Consider the following 24,703-nt stretch of genomic DNA (forward strand, 5'->3'; position numbering starts at 1 on the left):
CAGCGCATGCACGATTGGCGCACAAAACCGGGACATTTTGAAACTTTTAAAAAGTCGTTCGGGACACCAGGACACGATGCCAAAAACTGGGGAATTCCCGGAAAAACCGTGACATCTGGTCACCCTACATTATAATAACTTGTCCAGCGGTACGATGTGCGTTTGTATATTTTAACGGTGGGCGCTTTCACTAGCGGTTTCGTTTCGGTTCTAAACAACGTTTGTGTTTTTGGTTTTGCTGGAACGCGACTGATTTTGGTCGGAAATCCTCAAAATACGCAGGAAACGCTAAAATGTTTGCAACTTTTTGTAACTGAACTTTTTAGAAAACGTTGGCTAGTTTTTTTCCCCCCAAACTTTGTTCCGTTTTTAACAGCAAATAAACATCCCACGTGTGAGCACATTCACACGTCTCAGACAGGTCTGCAGCGCTGCCCTTCCCCATTATCTCTTAGCATACAGCGCTTCCACTGCAGCCCTGCCCTTCCCCATTATCTCTTCGCATACAGCGCTTCCACTGCAGCCAGGGATTCTGGGAAATGATATGCAAATGAGCACTCACAGTGTCACCTTTTACTTCTTATCCATTATAACAGGGACCCCTGTAAACATATGCCTGCAGTATTACACAGCTTATAAGCACAGCCTGGGTTAAATAAGTGCATACCCAGTAACCCCACTCACAGACAGTTATTTTGACCGTTTGGGTCTCCTCAGTGTGATGTGACGTCCAGAGAGGTAATACCGATCACATACACGTCCAGAGAGGTAATACCGATCACATACACGTCCAGAGAGGTAATACCGGTCACATACACGTCCAGAGAGGTAATACCTGTCACATACACGTCCAGAGAGGTAATACCGATCACATACACGTCCAGAGAGGTAATACCGATCACATACACGTCCAGAGAGGTAATACCGGTCACATACACGTCCAGAGAGGTAATACCTGTCACATACACGTCCAGAGAGGTAATACCGATCACATACACGTCCAGAGAGGTAATACCGGTCACATACACGCCCAGAGAGGTAATACCGGTCACATACACGTCCAGAGAGGTAATACCTGTCACATACACGTCCAGAGAGGTAATACCGGTCACATACATGCCCAGAGAGGTAATACCGATCACATACACGTCCAGAGAGGTAATACCGGTCACATACACGCCCAGAGAGGTAATACCGGTCATATAAATGTCCAGAGAGGTAATACCTGTCACATACACGTCCAGAGAGGTAATACCGGTCACATACACGCCCAGAGAGGTAATACCGGTCATATACATGTCCAGAGAGGTAATACCGATCATATACATGTCCAGAGAGGTAATACCGGTCATATACATGTCCAGAGAGGTAATACCGATCACATACACGTCCAGAGAGGTAATACCGATCACATACACGTCCAGAGAGGTAATACCGGTCATATACATGTCCAGAGAGGTAATACCGATCACATACACGTCCAGAGAGGTAATACCTGTCACATACACGTCCAGAGAGGTAATACCGGTCACATACATGCCCAGAGAGGTAATACCGATCACATACACGTCCAGAGAGGTAATACCGGTCACATACACGCCCAGAGAGGTAATACCGGTCATATACATGTCCAGAGAGGTAATACCTGTCACATACACGTCCAGAGAGGTAATACCGGTCACATACACGCCCAGAGAGGTAATACCGGTCATATACATGTCCAGAGAGGTAATACCGATCATATACATGTCCAGAGAGGTAATACCGGTCATATACATGTCCAGAGAGGTAATACCGGTCATATACATGTCCAGAGAGATAATACCGGTCACATACACGCCCAGAGAGGTAATACCGGTCATATACATGTCCAGAGAGGTAATACCGATCACATACACGTCCAGAGAGGTAATACCGGTCACATACACGTCCAGAGAGGTAATACCGGTCACATACACGCCCAGAGAGGTAATACCGATCACATACACGCCCAGAGAGGTAATACCGATCACATACACGCCCAGAGAGGTAATACCGGTCATATACATGTCCAGAGAGGTAATACCTGTCACATACACGTCCAGAGAGGTAATACCGGTCACATACACGCCCAGAGAGGTAATACCGATCACATACACGTCCAGAGAGGTAATACCGGTCACATACATGTCCAGAGAGGTAATACCGGTCACATACACGTCCAGAGAGGTAATACCGGTCACATACACGCCCAGAGAGGTAATACCGATCACATACACGTCCAGAGAGGTAATACCGATCACATACATGTCCAGAGAGGTAATACCGGTCACATACACGTCCAGAGAGGTAATACCGGTCACATACATGTCCAGAGAGGTAATACCGGTCACATACACGTCCAGAGAGGTAATACCAGTCACATACTTGTCCAGAGAGGAAATACCGGTCACATACATGTCCAGAGAGGTAATACCGGTCACATACATGTACAGAGAGGTAATACCGGTCACATACATGTCCAGTATTACCTCTCATTTCTTATTGGACAGAGTGTCCAAATACAGGACAGTCCGGTTCAATACTGGGCACCTGACAACCCTACCAGTGCCGCATTACACAACTTACAAACAAATGTTTACAGAACTGTGGCCTGCCAGGGCAGTGCTTTTCCCACCAGAAGACCTCTGGTTCAGTAGCTGGAGGTGCTTCAGCAGCAAGCCACTGACGGAAACACGACAGTCCTGCACATTATAGCACCATTCCTCCCAGCCATTTACTCCGTTCCAAGTTTTCTTTTTAATATGCATTCCCTTAGCTTTACATTTCTGCTAGAGAAGTGTACAAATGGTCTGCATGTCGTCCCAGTGCCCAAAGGCCTAGGATGCCAAGAATGTAACAGAATGAAGTGAGAAGACTCCAAACAGACCCAACATCAATACAAGGTGAAGGAACGGAGACTGGAAACGACGAAAAGGCACTTACCTTCATAACGCAGGGGTGACACCAGCCTTGTGAGAGAGAGCAGTAAGAGGGGTATTGCTTGTTCCATGGCAGGTACGGTTCTCGCAGGTCTTTCAGTTCCAGGAATATTCCGTCTTCCAGGCAGCCTGCAGCATCTATTACAGGGAAATGGCTTTTACAGCTGAGCTATACACAGTGAATCATTTGTGTAAAGAGAAGATTTAGATAAAACTGTATTCCACGTTTTCATGGCAAAAAAACTAAAAATATAGGCAATTATTTTTTGTACATTAAAATGGGGTTTTAGAAAAACAAAATATTGAGACAAATTGGGGGAAGGGTGGGAATTAATTTATACGCATTTTACCTTTACACTAAAGGAGAACCAAAAGCAACAAAATAGGTGTGTGGCATCTCCTTGTGACGTACGTGCGCATATCATAGCGCGATGTGAACTTGTTTACTATAAGTATTCCTGAGAGGCAGGCTACAGGTCAATGTACTCATACTCACACTTACACTGAATGCAGGGATATTTGAACCAAAATGTAATATGTGAATGCACCAGGGCTGGTTGTAGGGGTGTGGGGACGCTTCAGCTCCCCCTGGATTGTAACAGAGTTGCTGATTCCTGTCTTGCTTTTGGCTGTTTCCAAAAACCAAAGTGGTCTACTGACCTGCAATGACTTTCCATGGCTGCTTTCTTAGGCCAATGAGCTCAGGGTGCGGCACACAACAAAGCAGGATTTCCGGGTAAGCCGTGTGCGAACCAGGCTCATTCAAAAAGGTGTTTTCTGTCACAAACTGCGTCTTGTGGAGTAATACCACTTAGTAACCATGCGAGAGGCTTCCCCATCCTGCCTCCTCCCTCAGGAGCCCAGGCATGCAAGGGGTGGGGGCACAGGTGCTAGCCCAGTTACCTGCTGCAGCAGGGAGAATTAACCCTATGGTGCAGGGGTGGCCAAATCCAGGCCTCAAGGGCCACCACATCAGGTTTTAAGGATATCCCTGCTTCAGCACAAGTGGCTCAGTCAAAGACTTGACAATCAGTCAAAGACTGAGCCACTGATTGAGCCACCTGTGTTGAAGCAGGGATAGCCTTAAAACCTGACCAGCTGGTGGCTCTGGAGGACTGGAGTTGCATACCCATGCTATAGTTTAGTCTCCCAAGCCCTAGAATTATCAACAGAGACACCAACCCCAAGGAAGGTAGATTTGGGGGTTCTGGACCCCAACATTGCATTTTAATTTAAAAAGAACAGACTGGCACCAAATCAGTGAGGCTCATAGACAAGCAGTGAGAAATGACATGTCTGTACCAATATTTAAACAATGGAACAAGTACACCCCTATTTGATTTTAATAGGGGTTTCTCTGTCGATCCCTTTGGTTTATTACTTATAAACTTCATAGTTGCTAGAATGAGCAGGATTGAAAATGCCACTCAATGCACATCTTGCCACATGTATGTGCACTTGGAGCAGCTGTTCCAATGAGCATACCGCTGTGAGAAGTGTGAGCGGGTGGTCTATTTAGAGTCAGAGATTGCTGATCTGAAGAGGCAACTTGCAATATTGAGGGACACTGGCAATCTTGAAAGGGAATTAGAGCTCACTGAGCAAGCCCTTGCTTCGACTAGTGGTGCAGATGGTGGCGCTGTTAGTGAGGACCAGGTAGGTAGCTGGGTGACAGTTAGAAGGGGAAGCAGGGGCAATAGGGAGAGCCAGGTCATTTCTGAGCTGACACATCCCAATAGATTTGCCATGTTGAGTGAAGATATTGGAAGTGTCAGGGCAGAAATGGCAAGGTCCTAAAAAATGATTACAGGGATCTAGGCCAAAAGCTTAAGGCAAGGACCTCCAAGGTAGTATTTTCTTAAATACTACCAGTGCCATGCGCTACCGCAGGGAGAGAGTCAGAGATCAGGGAGGTTAATGCATGGCTAAGAAAGTGGTGCAGGAAGGAGGGGTTTGGGTTTTTAGAGCACTGGGACTCCTTTTCTGAGAGGTGCCATCTATATTCTAGGGACGGATTGCACCTCAATGAAGAGGGATCTTCTGTGCTAGGGGGGAGAATGCTGAAAAGGTTGGAGGAGATTTTAAACTAGGATGGAGGGGGGAGGGGAATGAAACAGATAATTAACTAAATGGAATAGAGAAGGATACAAGGTGGTATGGAGGTAGAATGGGGGCAAGTGCAAGTTTGACAAGCAGTGAGACACCCAAAGTAAATACAGATAAAACTAGAAAACTTCTAAAGATTAAACCAAGTGGGCGCAGATAAGATAATAGTACAGGCTGAAAAAAAACTGAAATGCATGCTTGGTAATGCAAGAAGCCTGACAGATAAAATGGGGGAGCTTGAATTACTAGCTACAAGGGAGCAGTATGATATCATAGGCATTACTGAAACATGGTGGGATGAAACTCATGACTGGACAGTTAATTTAGAGGGTTATTCTCTTTTTCGGGAAGGATCGAACAAATAGAAGGGGAGGTGGAGTATGTCTATATGTTAAACCAGATCTAAAACCTATTATAAGGGATGATGTCTATGAAGGGAATGATGAAAATGTAGAGACTTTGTGGATAGAAATTAGCAGTGGAGGTAAAAGTATAAAGAAAATGTTTGTGGGAATATGCTATAAACCACCAAATATCTGTGAGATTGAGGAAGCTAAAATACTTTTGCAAATGGAGAAGGCATCAAAACTGGGTCATGTTTGCATAATGGGGGAGTTTAATTATCCAGATATAGCCTGAGGCAATGAGATTAGCGTTACAACAAAAGGAAACAGGTTTTTGGGGGTGCTTAAAGACAATTATATGACCCAAATTATTGAGGAACCAACCAGGAGAGGGGCAGTGCTGGATTTGGTCATATCAAACAATGTAGAAGTAATAACAAATATTCAAGTCCTGGAACATTTGGGTAACAGTGATCATAACATGGTCTCATTTGAAATAAATTATCAAAAAACAGATTACTTGGGTTCAACAAAGACCTTAAACTTTAGAAAGGCAGATTTTAATAAACTGATGTCTAATCTAGTAGTAATACAATGGGATGATATTTTTGCAGGGAAAAATGTAGAAGATAATTGGGCAGTCTTTAAAACATTGTTAGAAAAGCACACTTATCAGTGTATACCCTTGGGTAATAAGTATAAAAGAAATAAGTCAAAACCAATGTGGCTAAATAAACAGGTAGGGGAGGAAATGGACAAGAAGAGGAAGGCGTTTAGATTCTTTAAATCAGAAGGAACAGAGACATCGTATCAGAATTATAAGGAATGTAACAAAAACTGCAAAAGGGCAATCAAATTAGCAAAAATTGATAATGAAAAAAGGATTGCAATAGAAAGTAAGGTCAACCCTAAAAAGTTCTTTATGTACCTTAATAACAAAAAAATGAGAAGAAAATATAGGACCCTTTCAGTGTGAGATGGGTAGGCAGATTATTGGAGATAAGGAGAAAGCAGAGGTATTAAACAAATTATTTGCCTCTGTGTTTACCAGGGAAGAATCAAGTTCAATAGTAGTGCCGCAGGAGGAAGCCACAACCTCCATATTAATGAACAATTGGTTAATTGAGGAAGAAGTTCATAAGCGACTTGAAAAAATTAAAGTAAATAAGGCACCTGGCCCCGATGGCATACATCCAAGAGTTCTCAAGGAGTTAAGCTTAGTAATAGCAAAGCCATTATATTTAATATTCAAGGACTCCATTTCCACAGGCTCAGTACCAAAGATTGGCGTAAAGCAGATGTGGTGCCTATATTTAAAAAGGGAGCTAGGCCACAACCGGGGAATTACAGACCTGTAAGTCTGACTTCAATAGTCGGGAAACTGCTTGAAGGTTTAATACGGGATAATATTCAGGAATACCTAATGGGAAACAAAATTATTAGTAATAGTTAGCATGGATTTATGAAGGATAGATCATGCCAAACTAACCTTGTTTGTTTCTTTGAGGAGGTAAGTAGGAATTTAGACCAGGGTAATGCAGTTGATGTGGTCTAGTTAGATTTTGCAAAGGCTTTTGATACGGTTTCACGCAAGAGGTTGGTGTACAAAATAAAGAAAATTGGACTCAGTAATAATATATGCACCTGGATTGAAAACTGGCTAAAGGACAGACAACAGAACTTTTTCAGGTTGGGCTAAAGTCGTGAGTGGAGTACCTCAGGGATCGATACTGGGACCCCTGCTTTTTAACTTGTTTATTAATGAGCTTGAGGTTGGGATCGAGAGCAAAGTCTCCATCTTTTCTGATGATACTAAATTGTGTAAGGTAATAGAATCAGAGCAGGATGTAATTTCTCTTCAGAAGGACTTGGAGAGACTGGAAACGTGGACAGGTAAATGGCAGATGAGGTTTAATACAGATAAATGTAAAGTTATGCATTTGGGATGCAAGAATAAAAAGGCGACTTACAAATTAAATGGGGATAAATTGGGGGAATCCTTGATGGAGAAGGATTTAGGAGTGCTTGTAGACAGCAGGCTTAGCAATAGTGCCCAAAATCATGCAGTAGCTGCAAAGGCAAACAAGATCTTATCTTGAATCAAACGGGCAATGGATGGAAGGGAAGTAAACATAATTATGCCCCTTTACAAAGCATTAGTAAGACCACACCTTGAATATGGAGTACAATTTTGGGCACCAATCCTAAGAAAATACATTATGGAACTAGAGAGAGTGCAGAGAAGAGCCACCAAATTAATAAAGGGGATGGACATTCTAACTTATGAGGAGAGGCTAGCTATATTGGATTTATTTACATTAGAAAAGAGGCGTCTAAGAGGGGATATGATAACTATATACAAATATATTCGGGGACAGTACAAGGAGCTTTATAAAGAACTTTTCATCCCACGGGCAGTACAAAGGACTCGGGGCCATCCCTTAAGGTTGGAGGAACGGAGATTTCACCAGCAACAAAGGAAAGGGTTCTTTACAGTAAGGGCAGTTAAAATGTGGAATTCATTACCCATGGAGACTGTGATGGCAGATACAATAGATTTGTTCAAAAAAAGGTTGGACATCTTTTTAGATGGGAAAGGTATACAGGTATATACCAAATAAGTATACTGGTAAGGATGTTGATCCAGGGATTAATCCGATTGCCAATACTTGGAGTCAGGAAGGAATTTATTTTTCCCCTTATGAGATATCATTGGATGATATGACACTGGGGTTTTCTGTTTGCCTTCCTCTGGATCAATAAGTAAGTATAGATACAGGATAAAGTATCTGTTGTCTGAATTTAGCATAGGTTGAACTTGATGGACGTACGTCTTTTTTCAACCTCATCTACTATGTACAGGTAACTAATGTAACATATATTGAATTACCCCCTTATCCATGATGACTGATGGCTGTTGAAGTGGCATACTGGTGGCACGGGGGCTGGCTGAGAGTTTCTGAACACTAACCCCCTCTATTTAACATTGTGACAAGTGACACCGGTAACCCAACCTGCGCAGTACACAGTTAAAACAATGAGTTGCTGACCGCTCTGGCGCTCAAGGGGTTAATGACACCTATTCATCTCCTTGAATAGAAGTGAATACTGACTGCGTGTTACCCCGCGCACTTCCTACAATACTGACTGCGTGTTACCCCGCGCACTTCCTACAATACTGACTGCGTGTTACCCCGCGCACTTCCTACAATACTGACTGCGTGTTACCCTGCACACTTCCTACAATACTGACTGCGTGTTACCCCGCGCACTTCCTACAATATTGACTGCGTGTTACCCCGCACACTTCCTACAATATTGACTGCGTGTTACCCCGCACACTTCCTACAATACTGACTGCATGTTACCCCGCACACTTCCTACAATACTGACTGCGTGTTACCCCGCGCACTTCCTACAATATTGACTGCGTGTTACCCCGCACACTTCCTACAATATTGACTGCGTGTTACCCCGCGCACTTCCTACAATACTCTGCATGTTACCCCGCGCACTTCCTACAATACTGACTGCGTGTTACCCCGCACACTTCCTACAATACTGACTGCGTGTTACCCCGCGCACTTCCTACAATACTGACTGCGTGTTACCCCGCGCACTTCCTACAATACTGACTGCGTGTTACCCCGCGCACTTCCTACAATACTGACTGCGTGTTACCCCGCGCACTTCCTACAATACTCTGCGTGTTACCCCGCGCACTTCCTACAATACTGACTGCGTGTTACCCCGCACACTTCCTACAATACTGACTGCGTGTTACCCCGCGCACTTCCTACAATACTGACTGCGTGTTACCCCGCGCACTTCCTACAATACTGACTGCGTGTTACCCCGCACACTTCCTACAATACTCTGCGTGTTACCCCGCGCACTTCCTACAATACTGACTGCGTGTTACCCCGCGCACTTCCTACAATACTGACTGCGTGTTACCCCGCACACTTCCTACAATACTCTGCGTGTTACCCCGCACACTTCCTACAATACTGACTGCGTGTTACCCCGCGCACTTCCTACAATACTGACTGCGTGTTACCCCGCGCACTTCCTACAATACTGACTGCGTGTTTCCCCGCACACTTCCTACAATACTCTGCGTGTTACCCCGCGCACTTCCTACAATACTGACTGCGTGTTTCCCCGCACACTTCCTACAATACTCTGCATGTTACCCCGCGCACTTCCTACAATACTGACTGCGTGTTTCCCCGCACACTTCCTACAATACTCTGCGTGTTACCCCGCGCACTTCCTACAATACTGACTGCGTGTTTCCCCGCACACTTCCTACAATACTCTGCATGTTACCCCGCGCACTTCCTACAATACTGACTGCGTGTTTCCCCGCACACTTCCTACAATACTGACTGCGTGTTACCCCGCGCACTTCCTACAATACTGACTGCGTGTTACCCCGCACACTTCCTACAATACTCTGCATGTTACCCCGCGCACTTCCTACAATACTGACTGCGTGTTTCCCCGCACACTTCCTACAATACTGACTGCGTGTTACCCCGCGCACTTCCTACAATACTGACTGCGTGTTACCCCGTGCACTTCCTACAATACTGACTGCGTGTTTCCCCGCACACTTCCTACAATACTCTGCATGTTACCCCGCGCACTTCCTACAATACTGACTGCGTGTTTCCCCGCACACTTCCTACAATACTGACTGCGTGTTACCCCGCGCACTTCCTACAATACTGACTGCGTGTTACCCCGCGCACTTCCTACAATACTCTGCGTGTTACCCCGCGCACTTCCTACAATACTGACTGCGTGTTACCCCGCACACTTCCTACAATACTGACTGCGTGTTACCCCGCGCACTTCCTACAATACTGACTGCGTGTTACCCCGCGCACTTCCTACAATACTGACTGCGTGTTACCCCGCGCACTTCCTACAATACTGACTGCGTGTTACCCCGCGCACTTCCTACAATACTGACTGCGTGTTACCTCGCACACTTCCTACAATACTGACTGCGTGTTACCCCGCGCACTTCCTACAATACTCTGCGTGTTACCCCGCACACTTCCTACAATACTCTGCGTGTTACCCCGCACACTTCCTACAATACTGACTGCGTGTTACCCTGCACACTTCCTACAATACTCTGCGTGTTACCCCGCACACTTCCTACAATACTCTGCGTGTTACCCCGCACACTTCCTACAATACTGACTGCGTGTTACCCCGCGCACTTCCTACAATACTGACTGCGTGTTATCTCGCACACTTCCTACAATACTGACTGCGTGTTACCTCGCACACTTCCTACAATACTGACTGCGTGTTACCCCGCGCACTTCCTACAATACTGACTGCGTGTTACCCCGCACACTTCCTACAATACTCTGCGTGTTACCCCGCACACTTCCTACAATACTCTGCGTGTGACCCCGCACACTTCCTACAATACTCTGCGTGTTACCCCGCACACTTCCTACAATACTGACTGCGTCTTACCCCGCGCACTTCCTACAATAACGACTGCGTGTTACCCCGCGCACTTCCTACAATACTCACTGCGTGTTACCCCGCGCACTTCCTACAATACTGACTGCGTGTTACCCCGCACACTTCCTACAATACTCTGCGTGTTACCCCGCGCACTTCCTACAATACTGACTGCGTGTTACCCCGCGCACTTCCTACAATACTGACTGCGTGTTACCCCGCACACTTCCTACAATACTCTGCGTGTTACCCCGCACACTTCCTACAATACTGACTGCGTGTTACCCCGCGCACTTCCTACAATACTGACTGCGTGTTACCCCGCGCACTTCCTACAATACTGACTGCGTGTTTCCCCGCACACTTCCTACAATACTCTGCGTGTTACCCCGCGCACTTCCTACAATACTGACTGCGTGTTTCCCCGCACACTTCCTACAATACTCTGCATGTTACCCCGCGCACTTCCTACAATACTGACTGCGTGTTTCCCCGCACACTTCCTACAATACTCTGCGTGTTACCCCGCGCACTTCCTACAATACTGACTGCGTGTTTCCCCGCACACTTCCTACAATACTCTGCATGTTACCCCGCGCACTTCCTACAATACTGACTGCGTGTTTCCCCGCACACTTCCTACAATACTGACTGCGTGTTACCCCGCGCACTTCCTACAATACTGACTGCGTGTTACCCCGCACACTTCCTACAATACTCTGCATGTTACCCCGCGCACTTCCTACAATACTGACTGCGTGTTTCCCCGCACACTTCCTACAATACTGACTGCGTGTTACCCCGCGCACTTCCTACAATACTGACTGCGTGTTACCCCGTGCACTTCCTACAATACTGACTGCGTGTTTCCCCGCACACTTCCTACAATACTCTGCATGTTACCCCGCGCACTTCCTACAATACTGACTGCGTGTTTCCCCGCACACTTCCTACAATACTGACTGCGTGTTACCCCGCGCACTTCCTACAATACTGACTGCGTGTTACCCCGCGCACTTCCTACAATACTCTGCGTGTTACCCCGCGCACTTCCTACAATACTGACTGCGTGTTACCCCGCACACTTCCTACAATACTGACTGCGTGTTACCCCGCGCACTTCCTACAATACTGACTGCGTGTTACCCCGCGCACTTCCTACAATACTGACTGCGTGTTACCCCGCGCACTTCCTACAATACTGACTGCGTGTTACCCCGCGCACTTCCTACAATACTGACTGCGTGTTACCTCGCACACTTCCTACAATACTGACTGCGTGTTACCCCGCGCACTTCCTACAATACTCTGCGTGTTACCCCGCACACTTCCTACAATACTCTGCGTGTTACCCCGCACACTTCCTACAATACTGACTGCGTGTTACCCTGCACACTTCCTACAATACTCTGCGTGTTACCCCGCACACTTCCTACAATACTCTGCGTGTTACCCCGCACACTTCCTACAATACTGACTGCGTGTTACCCCGCGCACTTCCTACAATACTGACTGCGTGTTATCTCGCACACTTCCTACAATACTGACTGCGTGTTACCTCGCACACTTCCTACAATACTGACTGCGTGTTACCCCGCGCACTTCCTACAATACTGACTGCGTGTTACCCCGCACACTTCCTACAATACTCTGCGTGTTACCCCGCACACTTCCTACAATACTCTGCGTGTGACCCCGCACACTTCCTACAATACTCTGCGTGTTACCCCGCACACTTCCTACAATACTGACTGCGTCTTACCCCGCGCACTTCCTACAATAACGACTGCGTGTTACCCCGCGCACTTCCTACAATACTCACTGCATGTTACCCCGCGCACTTCGTACAATACTGACTGCGTGTTACCCCGCACACTTCCTACAATACTGACTGCGTGTTACCCCGCACACTTCCTACAATACTGACTGCGTGTTACCCCGCACACTTCCTACAATACTGACTGCATGTTACCCCGCACACTTCCTACAATACTGACTGCATGTTACCCCGCACACTTCCTACAATACTGACTGCGTGTTACCCCGCACACTTCCTACAATACTGACTGCATGTTACCCCGCACACTTCCAACAATACCGACTGCGTGTTAGCCCGCACACTTCCTACAATACTGACTGCGTGTTAGCCCGCACACGTCCAACAATACTCTGCATGTTACCCCGCACACTTCCTACAATACTGATGGCATGTTACCCCACACACTTCCTACAATACTGACTGCGTGTTACCCCGCACACTTCCTACAATACTCTGCGTGTTACCCTGCACACTTCCTACAATACTCTGCATGTTACCCCGCACACTTCCTACAATACCGACTGCGTGTTACCCCGCGCACTTCCTACAATACTGACTGCGTGTTACCCCGCACACTTCCTACAATACTGACTGCGTGTTACCCCGCGCACTTCCTACAATACTCTGCGTGTTACCCCGCACACTTCCTACAATACTCTGCGTGTTACCCCGCACACTTCCTACAATACTGACTGCGTGTTACCCTGCACACTTCCTACAATACTCTGCGTGTTACCCCGCACACTTCCTACAATACTCTGCGTGTTACCCCGCACACTTCCTACAATACTGACTGCGTGTTACCCCGCGCACTTCCTACAATACTGACTGCGTGTTATCTCGCACACTTCCTACAATACTGACTGCGTGTTACCTCGCACACTTCCTACAATACTGACTGCGTGTTACCCCGCGCACTTCCTACAATACTGACTGCGTGTTACCCCGCACACTTCCTACAATACTCTGCGTGTTACCCCGCACACTTCCTACAATACTCTGCGTGTGACCCCGCACACTTCCTACAATACTCTGCGTGTTACCCCGCACACTTCCTACAATACTGACTGCGTCTTACCCCGCGCACTTCCTACAATAACGACTGCGTGTTACCCCGCACACTTCCTACAATACTCACTGCATGTTACCCCGCACACTTCGTACAATACTGACTGCGTGTTACCCCGCACACTTCCTACAATACTGACTGCGTGTTACCCCGCACACTTCCTACAATACTGACTGCGTGTTACCCCGCACACTTCCTACAATACTGACTGCATGTTACCCCGCACACTTCCTACAATACTGACTGCATGTTACCCCGCACACTTCCTACAATACTGACTGCGTGTTACCCCGCACACTTCCTACAATACTGACTGCATGTTACCCCGCACACTTCCAACAATACCGACTGCGTGTTAGCCCGCACACTTCCTACAATACTGACTGCGTGTTAGCCCGCACACGTCCAACAATACTCTGCATGTTACCCCGCACACTTCCTACAATACTGATGGCATGTTACCCCACACACTTCCTACAATACTGACTGCGTGTTACCCCGCACACTTCCTACAATACTCTGCGTGTTACCCTGCACACTTCCTACAATACTCTGCATGTTACCCCGCACACTTCCTACAATACCGACTGCGTGTTACCCCGCGCACTTCCTACAATACTGACTGCGTGTTACCCCGCACACTTCCTACAATACTGACTGCGTGTTACCCCGCGCACTTCCTACAATACTCACTGCATGTTACCCCGCACACTTCCTACAATACTGACTGCGTGTTACCCCGCACACTTCCTACAATACTGACTGCGTGTTACACCGCACACTTCCTACAATACTGACTGCGTGTTACCCCGCACACTTCCTACAATACTGACTGCGTGTTACCCCGCACACTTCCTACAATACTGACTGCGTGTTACCCCGCACACTTCCTACAATACTGACTGCATGTTACCCCGCACACTTCCTACAATACTGACTGCGTGTTACCCCGCACACTTCCTACAATACTGACTGCGTGTTACCCCGCACACTTCCTACAATACTGACTGCGTGTTACCCCGCGCACTTCCTACAATATTGACTGCGTGTTACCCCGCACACTTCCTACAATACTGACTGCGTGTTACCCCGCACACTTCCTACAATACTGACTGCGTGTTACCCCGCGCACTTCCTACAATACTGACTGCGTGTTACCCCGCACACTTCCTACAATACTGACTGCGTGTTACCCCGCGCACTTCCTACAATACTGACTGCGTGTTACCCCGCACACTTCCTACAATACTGACTGCGTGTTACCCCGCACACTTCCTACAATACTGACTGCATGTTACCCCGCACACTTCCTACAATACTGACTGCGTGTTACCCCGCACACTTCCTACAATACTGACTGCGTGTTACCCAGCACACTTCCTACAATACTGACTGCGTGTTACCCCGCACACTTCCTACAATACTGACTGCGTGTTACCCCGCACACTTCCTACAATACTGACTGCGTGTTACCCCGCACACTTCCTACAATACTGACTGCGTGTTACCCCGCGCACTTCCTACAATACCGACTGCGTGTTACCCCGTACACTTCCTACAATACTCACTGCGTGTTACCCCGCGCACTTCCTACAATACCGACTGCGTGTTACCCAGCACACTTCCTACAATACTCACTGCGTTTTACCCCGCACACTTCCTACAATACTGACTGCGTGTTACCCCGCACACGTCCTACAATACTGACTGCGTGTTACCCCGCGCACTTCCTACAATACCGACTGCGTGTTACCCCGCACACTTCCTACAATACTCACTGCATGTTACCCCGCACACTTCGTACAATACTGACTGCATGTTACCCCGCGCACTTCCTACAATACCGACTGCGTGTTACCCCGCACACTTCCTACAATACTGACTGCGTGTTACCCCGCACACTTCCTACAATACTGACTGCATGTTACCCCGCACACTTCCTACAATACTGACTGCGTGTTACCCCGCACACTTCCTACAATACTGACTGCGTGTTACCCCGCACACTTCCTACAATACCGACTGCGTGTTACCCCGCACACTTCCTACAATACTCTGCGTGTTACCCCGCACACTTCCTACAATACTGACTGCGTGTTACCCCGCACACTTCCTACAATACTGACTGTGTGTTACCCCGCACACTTCCAACAATACCGACTGCGTGTTAGCCCGCACACTTCCTACAATACTGACTGGGTGTTACCCCGCGCACTTCCTACAATACTCTGCGTGTTACCCCGCACACTTCCTACAATACTGACTGTGTGTTACCCCGCACACTTCCTACAATACCGACTGCGTGTTACCCCGCACATTTCCTACAATACTGACTGCGTGTTACCCCGCACACTTCCTACAATACTCGGCGTGTTACCCCGCACACTTCCTACAATACTGACTGCGTGTTACCCCGCACACTTCCTACAATACTTACTGCGTGTTACCCCGCACACTTCCTACAATACTGACTGCGTGTTACCCCGCACACTTCCTACAATACTGACTGCGTGTTACCCCGCGCACTTCCTACAATACTGACTGCGTGTTACCCCGCGCACTTCCTACAATACTGACTGCGTGTTACCCCGCGCACTTCCTACAATACCGACTGCGTGTTACCCCACACACTTCCTACAATACTGACTGCGTGTTTCCCCGCACACTTCCTACAATACTGACTGGGTGTTACCCCACACACTTCCTACAATACTGACTGCGTGTTACCCCGCACACTTCCTACAATACTGACTGCGTGTTACCCCGCACACTTCCTACAATACTCTGCGTGTTACCCCGCACACTTCCTACAATAGTGACTGCGTGTTACCCCGCACACTTCCTACAATACTGACTGCGTGTTACCCCGCACACTTCCTACAATACTGACTGCGTGTTACCCCGCACACTTCCTACAATACTGACTGCGTGTTACCCCGCACACTTCGTACAATACTGACTGCGTGTTACCCCGCGCACTTTCTACAATACTGACTGCGTGTTACCCCGCACACTTCCTACAATACTGACTGCGTGTTACCCCCCACACTTCCTACAATACTCTGCGTGTTACCCCGCACACTTCCTACAATAATGACTGCGTGTTACCCCGCACACTTCCTACAATACTGACTGCGTGTTACCCCGCACACTTCCTACAATACTGACTGCGTGTTACCCCACACACTTCCTACAATACTGACTGCGTGTTACCCCGCACACTTCCTACAATACTGACTGCGTGTTACCCCGCACACTTCCTACAATACTGACTGCGTGTTACCCTGCACACTTCCTACAATACTGACTGCGTGTTACCCCGCACACTTCCTACAATACTGACTGCGTGTTACCCCGCACACTTCCTACAATACTTACTGCGTGTTACCCCGCACACTTCCTACAATACTGACTGCGTGTTACCCCGCACACTTCCTACAATACTGACTGCGTGTTACCCCGCGCACTTCCTACAATACTGACTGCGTGTTACCCCGCGCACTTCCTACAATACTGACTGCGTGTTACCCCGCGCACTTCCTACAATACCGACTGCGTGTTACCCCACACACTTCCTACAATACTGACTGCGTGTTTCCCCGCACACTTCCTACAATACTGACTGGGTGTTACCCCACACACTTCCTACAATACTGACTGCGTGTTACCCCGCACACTTCCTACAATACTGACTGCGTGTTACCCCGCACACTTCCTACAATACTCTGCGTGTTACCCAGCACACTTCCTACAATAGTGACTGCGTGTTACCCCGCACACTTCCTACAATACTGACTGCGTGTTACCCCGCACACTTCCTACAATACTGACTGCGTGTTACCCCGCACACTTCCTACAATACTGACTGCGTGTTACCCCGCACACTTCGTACAATACTGACTGCGTGTTACCCCGCGCACTTTCTACAATACTGACTGCGTGTTACCCCGCACACTTCCTACAATACTGACTGCGTGTTACCCCCCACACTTCCTACAATACTCTGCGTGTTACCCCGCACACTTCCTACAATAATGACTGCGTGTTACCCCGCACACTTCCTACAATACTGACTGCGTGTTACCCCGCACACTTCCTACAATACTGACTGCGTGTTACCCCACACATTTCCTACAATACTGACTGCGTGTTACCCCGCACACTTCCTACAATACTGACTGCGTGTTACCCCGCACACTTCCTACAATACTGACTGCGTGTTACCCTGCACACTTCCTACAATACTGACTGCGTGTTACCCCGCACACTTCCTACAATACTGACTGCGTGTTACCCCGCACACTTCCTACAATACTGACTGCGTGTTACCCCGCACACTTCCTACAATACTGACTGCGTGTTACCCCGCACACTTCCTACAATACTGACTGCGTGTTACCCCGCACACTTCCTACAATACTGACTGCGTGTTACCCCGCACACTTCCTACAATACTGACTGCGTGTTACCCCGCACACTTCCTACAATACTCTGCGTGTTACCCCGCGCACTTCCTACAATACTGACTGCGTGTTACCCCGCACACTTCCTACAATAATGACTGCGTGTTACCCCGCACACTTCCTACAATAATGACTGCGTGTTACCCCGCGCACTTCCTACAATACTGACTGCGTGTTACCCCGCGCACTTCCTACAATAATGACTGCGTGTTACCCCGCACACTTCCTACAATAATGTCTGCGTGTTACCCCGCGCACTTCCTACAATACTGACTGCGTGTTACCCCGCGCACTTCCTACAATACTCTGCGTGTTACCCCGCGCACTTCCTACAATACTGACTGCGTGTTACCCCGCTCACTTCCTACAATACTGACTGCGTGTTACCCCGCACACTTCCTACAATACTGACTGCGTGTTACCCCGCGCACTACCTACAATACTCTGCGTGTTACCCCGCGCACTTCCTACAATACTGACTGCGTGTTACCCCGCACACTTCCTACAATACTGACTGTGTGTTACCCCGCACACTTCCTACAATACTCTGCGTGTTACCCCGCGCACTTCCTACAATACTGACTGCGTGTTACCCCGCACACTTCCTACAATACTGACTGCGTGTTTCCCCGCACACTTCCTACAATACTGACTGCGTGTTACCTCGCACACTTCCTACAATACTGACTGCGTGTTACCCCGCACACTTCGTACAATACTGACTGCGTGTTACCCCGCACACTTCCTACAATACTCTGCGTGTGACCCCGCACACTTCCTACAATACTCTGCGTGTTACCCCGCACACTTCCTACAATACTGACTGCGTGTTACCCCGCGCACTTCCTACAATAACGACTGCGTGTTACCCCGCACACTTCCTACAATACTGACTGCGTGTTACCCCGCGCACTTCCTACAATACTCTGCGTGTTACCCCGCGCACTTCCTACAATAGTGACTGCGTGTTACCCCGCACACTTCCTACAATACTGACTGCGTGTTACCCCGCGCACTTCCTACAATACTGACTGCGTGTTAGCCCGCACACTTCCTACAATACTGACTGCGTGTTACCCCGCACACTTCCTACAATACTGACTGCGTGTTACCCCGCACACTTCCTACAATACTGACTGCGTGTTACCTCGCACACTTCCTACAATACTGACTGCGTGTTACCTCGCACACTTCCTACAATACTGACTGCATGTTACCCCGCACACTTCCTACAATACTGACTGCGTGTTACCCCGCACACTTCCTACAATACTGACTGCGTGTTACCCCGCACACTTCCTACAATACTCTGCGTGTTACCCCGCACACTTCCTACAATACTCTGCGTGTTACCCCGCTCACTTCCTACAATACTGACTGCGTGTTACCCCGCGCACTTCCTACAATACTGACTGCGTGTTACCCCGCGCACTTCCTACAATACCGACTGCGTGTTACCCCGCACACTTCCTACAATACTGACTGCGTGTTTCCCCGCACACTTCCTACAATACTGACTGCGTGTTACCCCGCACACTTCCTACAATACTGACTGCGTGTTACCTCGCACACTTCCTACAATACTGACTGCGTGTTACCTCGCACACTTCCTACAATACTGACTGCGTGTTTCCTCGCACACTTCCTACAATACTGACTGCGTGTTACCCCGCACACTTCCTACAATACTGACTGCGTGTTACCCTGCACACTTCCTACAATACTGACTGCGTGTTACCCCGCACACTTCCTACAATACCGACTGCGTGTTACCCCGCACACTTCCTACAATACTGACTGCATGTTACCCCGCACACTTCCTACAATACTGACTGCATGTTACCCCGCACACTTCCTACAATACTGACTGCGTGTTACCCCGCACACTTCCTACAATACTGACTGCGTGTTACCCCGCACACTTCCTACAATACTGACTGCGTGTTACCCCGCGCACTTCCTACAATACTGACTGCGTGTTACCCCGCGCACTTCCTACAATACCGACTGCGTGTTACCCCGCACACTTCCTACAATACTGACTGCGTGTTACCCCGCACACTTCCTACAATACTGACTGCGTGTTACCCCGCACACTTCCTACAATACTGACTGCGTGTTACCCCGCACACTTCCTACAATACTGACTGCGTGTTACCCCGCACACTTCCTACAATACTGACTGCGTGTTACCCCGCGCACTTCCTACAATACTCTGCGTGTTACCCCGCGCACTTCCTACAATACTGACTGCGTGTTACCCCGCTCACTTCCTACAATACTCTGCGTGTTACCCCGCACACTTCCTACAATACTGACTGCGTGTTACCCCGCACACTTCCTACAATAATGACTGCGTGTTACCCCGCACACTTCCTACAATACTGACTGCGTGTTACCCCGCGCACTTCCTACAATACTCTGCGTGTTACCCCGCGCACTTCCTACAATACTGACTGCGTGTTACCCCGCACACTTCCTACAATACTGACTGCGTGTTACCCCGCACACTTCCTACAATACTCTGCGTGTTACCCCGCGCACTTCCTACAATACTGACTGCGTGTTACCCCGCACACTTCCTACAATACTGACTGCGTGTTACCCCGCGCACTTCCTACAATACTGACTGCGTGTTACCCCGCGCACTTCCTACAATACTCTGCGTGTTACCCCGCGCACTTCCTACAATACTGACTGCGTGTTACCCCGCACACTTCCTACAATACTGACTGTGTGTTACCCCGCACACTTCCTACAATACTCTGCGTGTTACCCCGCGCACTTCCTACAATACTGACTGCGTGTTTCCCCGCACACTTCCTACAATACTGACTGCGTGTTACCCCGCGCACTTCCTACAATACTGACTGCGTGTTACCCCGCACACTTCCTACAATACTGACTGTGTGTTACCCCGCACACTTCCTACAATACTCTGCGTGTTACCCCGCGCACTTCCTACAATACTGACTGCGTGTTACCTCGCACACTTCCTACAATACTGACTGCGTGTTACCCCGCACACTTCGTACAATACTGACTGCGTGTTACCCCGCACACTTCCTACAATACTGACTGCGTGTTACCCCGCACACTTCCTACAATACTGACTGCGTGTTACCCCGCACACTTCCTACAATACCGACTGCGTGTTACCCCGCACACTTCCTACAATACTGACTGCGTGTTACCCCGCACACTTCCTACAATACTGACTGCGTGTTACCCCGCACACTTCCTACAATACTGACTGCATGTTACCCCGCGCACTTCCTACAATACTGACTGCGTGTTACCCCGCACACTTCCTACAATACTGACTGTGTGTTACCCCGCACACTTCCTACAATACTCTGCGTGTTACCCCGCGCACTTCCTACAATACTGACTGCGTGTTTCCCCGCACACTTCCTACAATACTGACTGCGTGTTACCTCGCACACTTCCTACAATACTGACTGCGTGTTACCCCGCACACTTCGTACAATACTGACTGCGTGTTACCCCGCACACTTCCTACAATACTGACTGCGTGTTACCCCGCACACTTCCTACAATACTGACTGCGTGTTACCCCGCACACTTCCTACAATAATGACTGCGTGTTACCTCGCACACTTCCTACAATACTGACTGCGTGTTACCCCGCACACTTCCTACAATACTGACTGCGTGTTACCCCGCGCACTTCCTACAATACTGACTGCGTGTTACCCCGCACACTTCCTACAATACTCTGCGTGTTACCCCGCACACTTCCTACAATACTGACTGCGTGTTTCCCCGCACACTTCCTACAATACTGACTGTGTGTTACCCCGCGCACTTCCTACAATACTGACTGCGTGTTACCCCGCACACTTCCTACAATACTGACTGTGTGTTACCCCGCACACTTCCTACAATACTCTGCGTGTTACCCCGCGCACTTCCTACAATACTGACTGCGTGTTACCTCGCACACTTCCTACAATACTGACTGCGTGTTACCCCGCACACTTCGTACAATACTGACTGCGTGTTACCCCGCACACTTCCTACAATACTGACTGCGTGTTACCCCGCACACTTCCTACAATACTGACTGCGTGTTACCCCGCACACTTCCTACAATACCGACTGCGTGTTACCCCGCACACTTCCTACAATACTGACTGCGTGTTACCCCGCACACTTCCTACAATACTGACTGCGTGTTACCCCGCACACTTCCTACAATACTGACTGCATGTTACCCCGCGCACTTCCTACAATACTGACTGCGTGTTACCCCGCACACTTCCTACAATACTGACTGTGTGTTACCCCGCACACTTCCTACAATACTCTGCGTGTTACCCCGCGCACTTCCTACAATACTGACTGCGTGTTTCCCCGCACACTTCCTACAATACTGACTGCGTGTTACCTCGCACACTTCCTACAATACTGACTGCGTGTTACCCCGCACACTTCCTACAATACTGACTGCGTGTTACCCCGCACACTTCCTACAATACTGACTGCGTGTTACCCCGCACACTTCCTACAATACTGACTGCGTGTTACCCCGCACACTTCCTACAATAATGACTGCGTGTTACCTCGCACACTTCCTACAATACTGACTGCGTGTTACCCCGCACACTTCCTACAATACTGACTGCGTGTTACCCCGCGCACTTCCTACAATACTGACTGCGTGTTACCCCGCACACTTCCTACAATACTCTGCGTGTTACCCCGCACACTTCCTACAATACTGACTGCGTGTTACCCCGCCCACTTCCTACAATACTGACTGCGTGTTACCCCGCACACTTCCTACAATACTGACTGCGTGTTACCCCGCACACTTCCTACAATACTGACTGCGTGTTACCCCGCACACTTCCTACAATACTGACTGCGTGTTACCCCGCACACTTCCTACAATACTGACTGCGTGTTACCCCGCACACTTCCTACAATACTGACTGCGTGTTACCCCGCACACTTCCTACAATACTGACTGCGTGTTACCCCGCACACTTCCTACAATACTGACTGCGTGTTACCCCGCGCACTTCCTACAATACTGACTGCGTGTTACCCCGCCCACTTCCTACAATACTGACTGCGTGTTACCCCGCACACTTCCTACAATACTGACTGCGTGTTACCCCGCACACTTCCTACAATACTGACTGCGTGTTACCCCGCACACTTCCTACAATACTGACTGCGTGTTACCCCGCACACTTCCTACAATACTCTGCGTGTTACCCCGCACACTTCCTACAATACTCTGCGTGTTACCCCGCTCACTTCCTACAATACTGACTGCGTGTTACCCCGCGCACTTCCTACAATACTCTGCGTGTTACCCCGCACACTTCCTACAATACTGACTGCGTGTTACCCCGCGCACTTCCTACAATACTGACTGCGTGTTACCCCGCACACTTCCTACAATACTGACTGCGTGTTACCCCGCACACTTCCTACAATACTGACTGCGTGTTACCCCGCACACTTCCTACAATACTGACTGCGTGTTACCCCGCACACTTCCTACAATACTGACTGCGTGTTACCCCGCACACTTCCTACAATACTGACTGCGTGTTACCCCGCACACTTCCTACAATACTGACTGCGTGTTACCCCGCACACTTCCTACAATACTGACTGCGTGTTACCCCGCACACTTCCTACAATACTGACTGCGTGTTACCCCGCACACTTCCTACAATACTGACTGCGTGTTACCCCGCACACTTCCTACAATACTCTGCGTGTTACCCCGCACACTTCCTACAATACTGACTGCGTGTTACCCCGCACACTTCCTACAATACTGACTGCGTGTTACCCCGCACACTTCCTACAATACTGACTGCGTGTTACCCCGCGCACTTCCTACAATACTGACTGCGTGTTACCCCGCACACTTCCTACAATACTGACTGCGTGTTACCCCGCGCACTTCCTACAATACTGACTGCGTGTTACCCCGCACACTTCCTACAATACTGACTGCGTGTTACCCCGCACACTTCCTACAATACTGACTGCGTGTTACCCCGCGCACTTCCTGCAATACTGACTGCGTGTTACCCCGCACACTTCCTACAATACTGACTGCGTGTTACCCCGCACACTTCCTACAATACTGAATGCGTGTTACCCCGCGCACTTCCTACAATACTGACTGCGTGTTACCCCGCGCACTTCCTACAATACTGACTGCGTGTTACCCCGCACACTTCCTACAATACTGACTGCGTGTTACCCCGCACACTTCCTACAATACTGACTGCGTGTTACCCCGCGCACTTCCTACAATACTGACTGCGTGTTACCCCGCACACTTCCTACAATACTGACTGCGTGTTACCCCGCACACTTCCTACAATACTGACTGCGTGTTACCCCGCGCACTTCCTACAATACTGACTGCGTGTTACCCCGCACACTTCCTACAA

At 48.8% G+C, this 24,703-nt stretch overlaps 1 protein-coding gene across 1 annotated transcript in view; it reads right to left on the reverse strand.

The window, feature by feature from the left end:
- SRPX2 (sushi repeat containing protein X-linked 2) overlaps positions 1 to 24,703 on the reverse strand; it is an 85,118-nt gene that overhangs the window by 52,667 nt on the left and 7,748 nt on the right. Inside the window, exon 2 of the mRNA XM_075572795.1 lies at positions 2,965 to 3,098. Coding sequence (XP_075428910.1) covers positions 2,965 to 3,031 — 67 coding nt within the window. The 5' untranslated portion in view covers positions 3,032 to 3,098. The remainder of the gene's footprint in view (positions 1 to 2,964; positions 3,099 to 24,703) is intronic.

Source organism: Ascaphus truei, chromosome 16 (assembly GCF_040206685.1).
Source record: "Ascaphus truei isolate aAscTru1 chromosome 16, aAscTru1.hap1, whole genome shotgun sequence".
In the NCBI taxonomy this organism is placed as follows: Eukaryota; Metazoa; Chordata; class Amphibia; order Anura; family Ascaphidae; genus Ascaphus; species Ascaphus truei.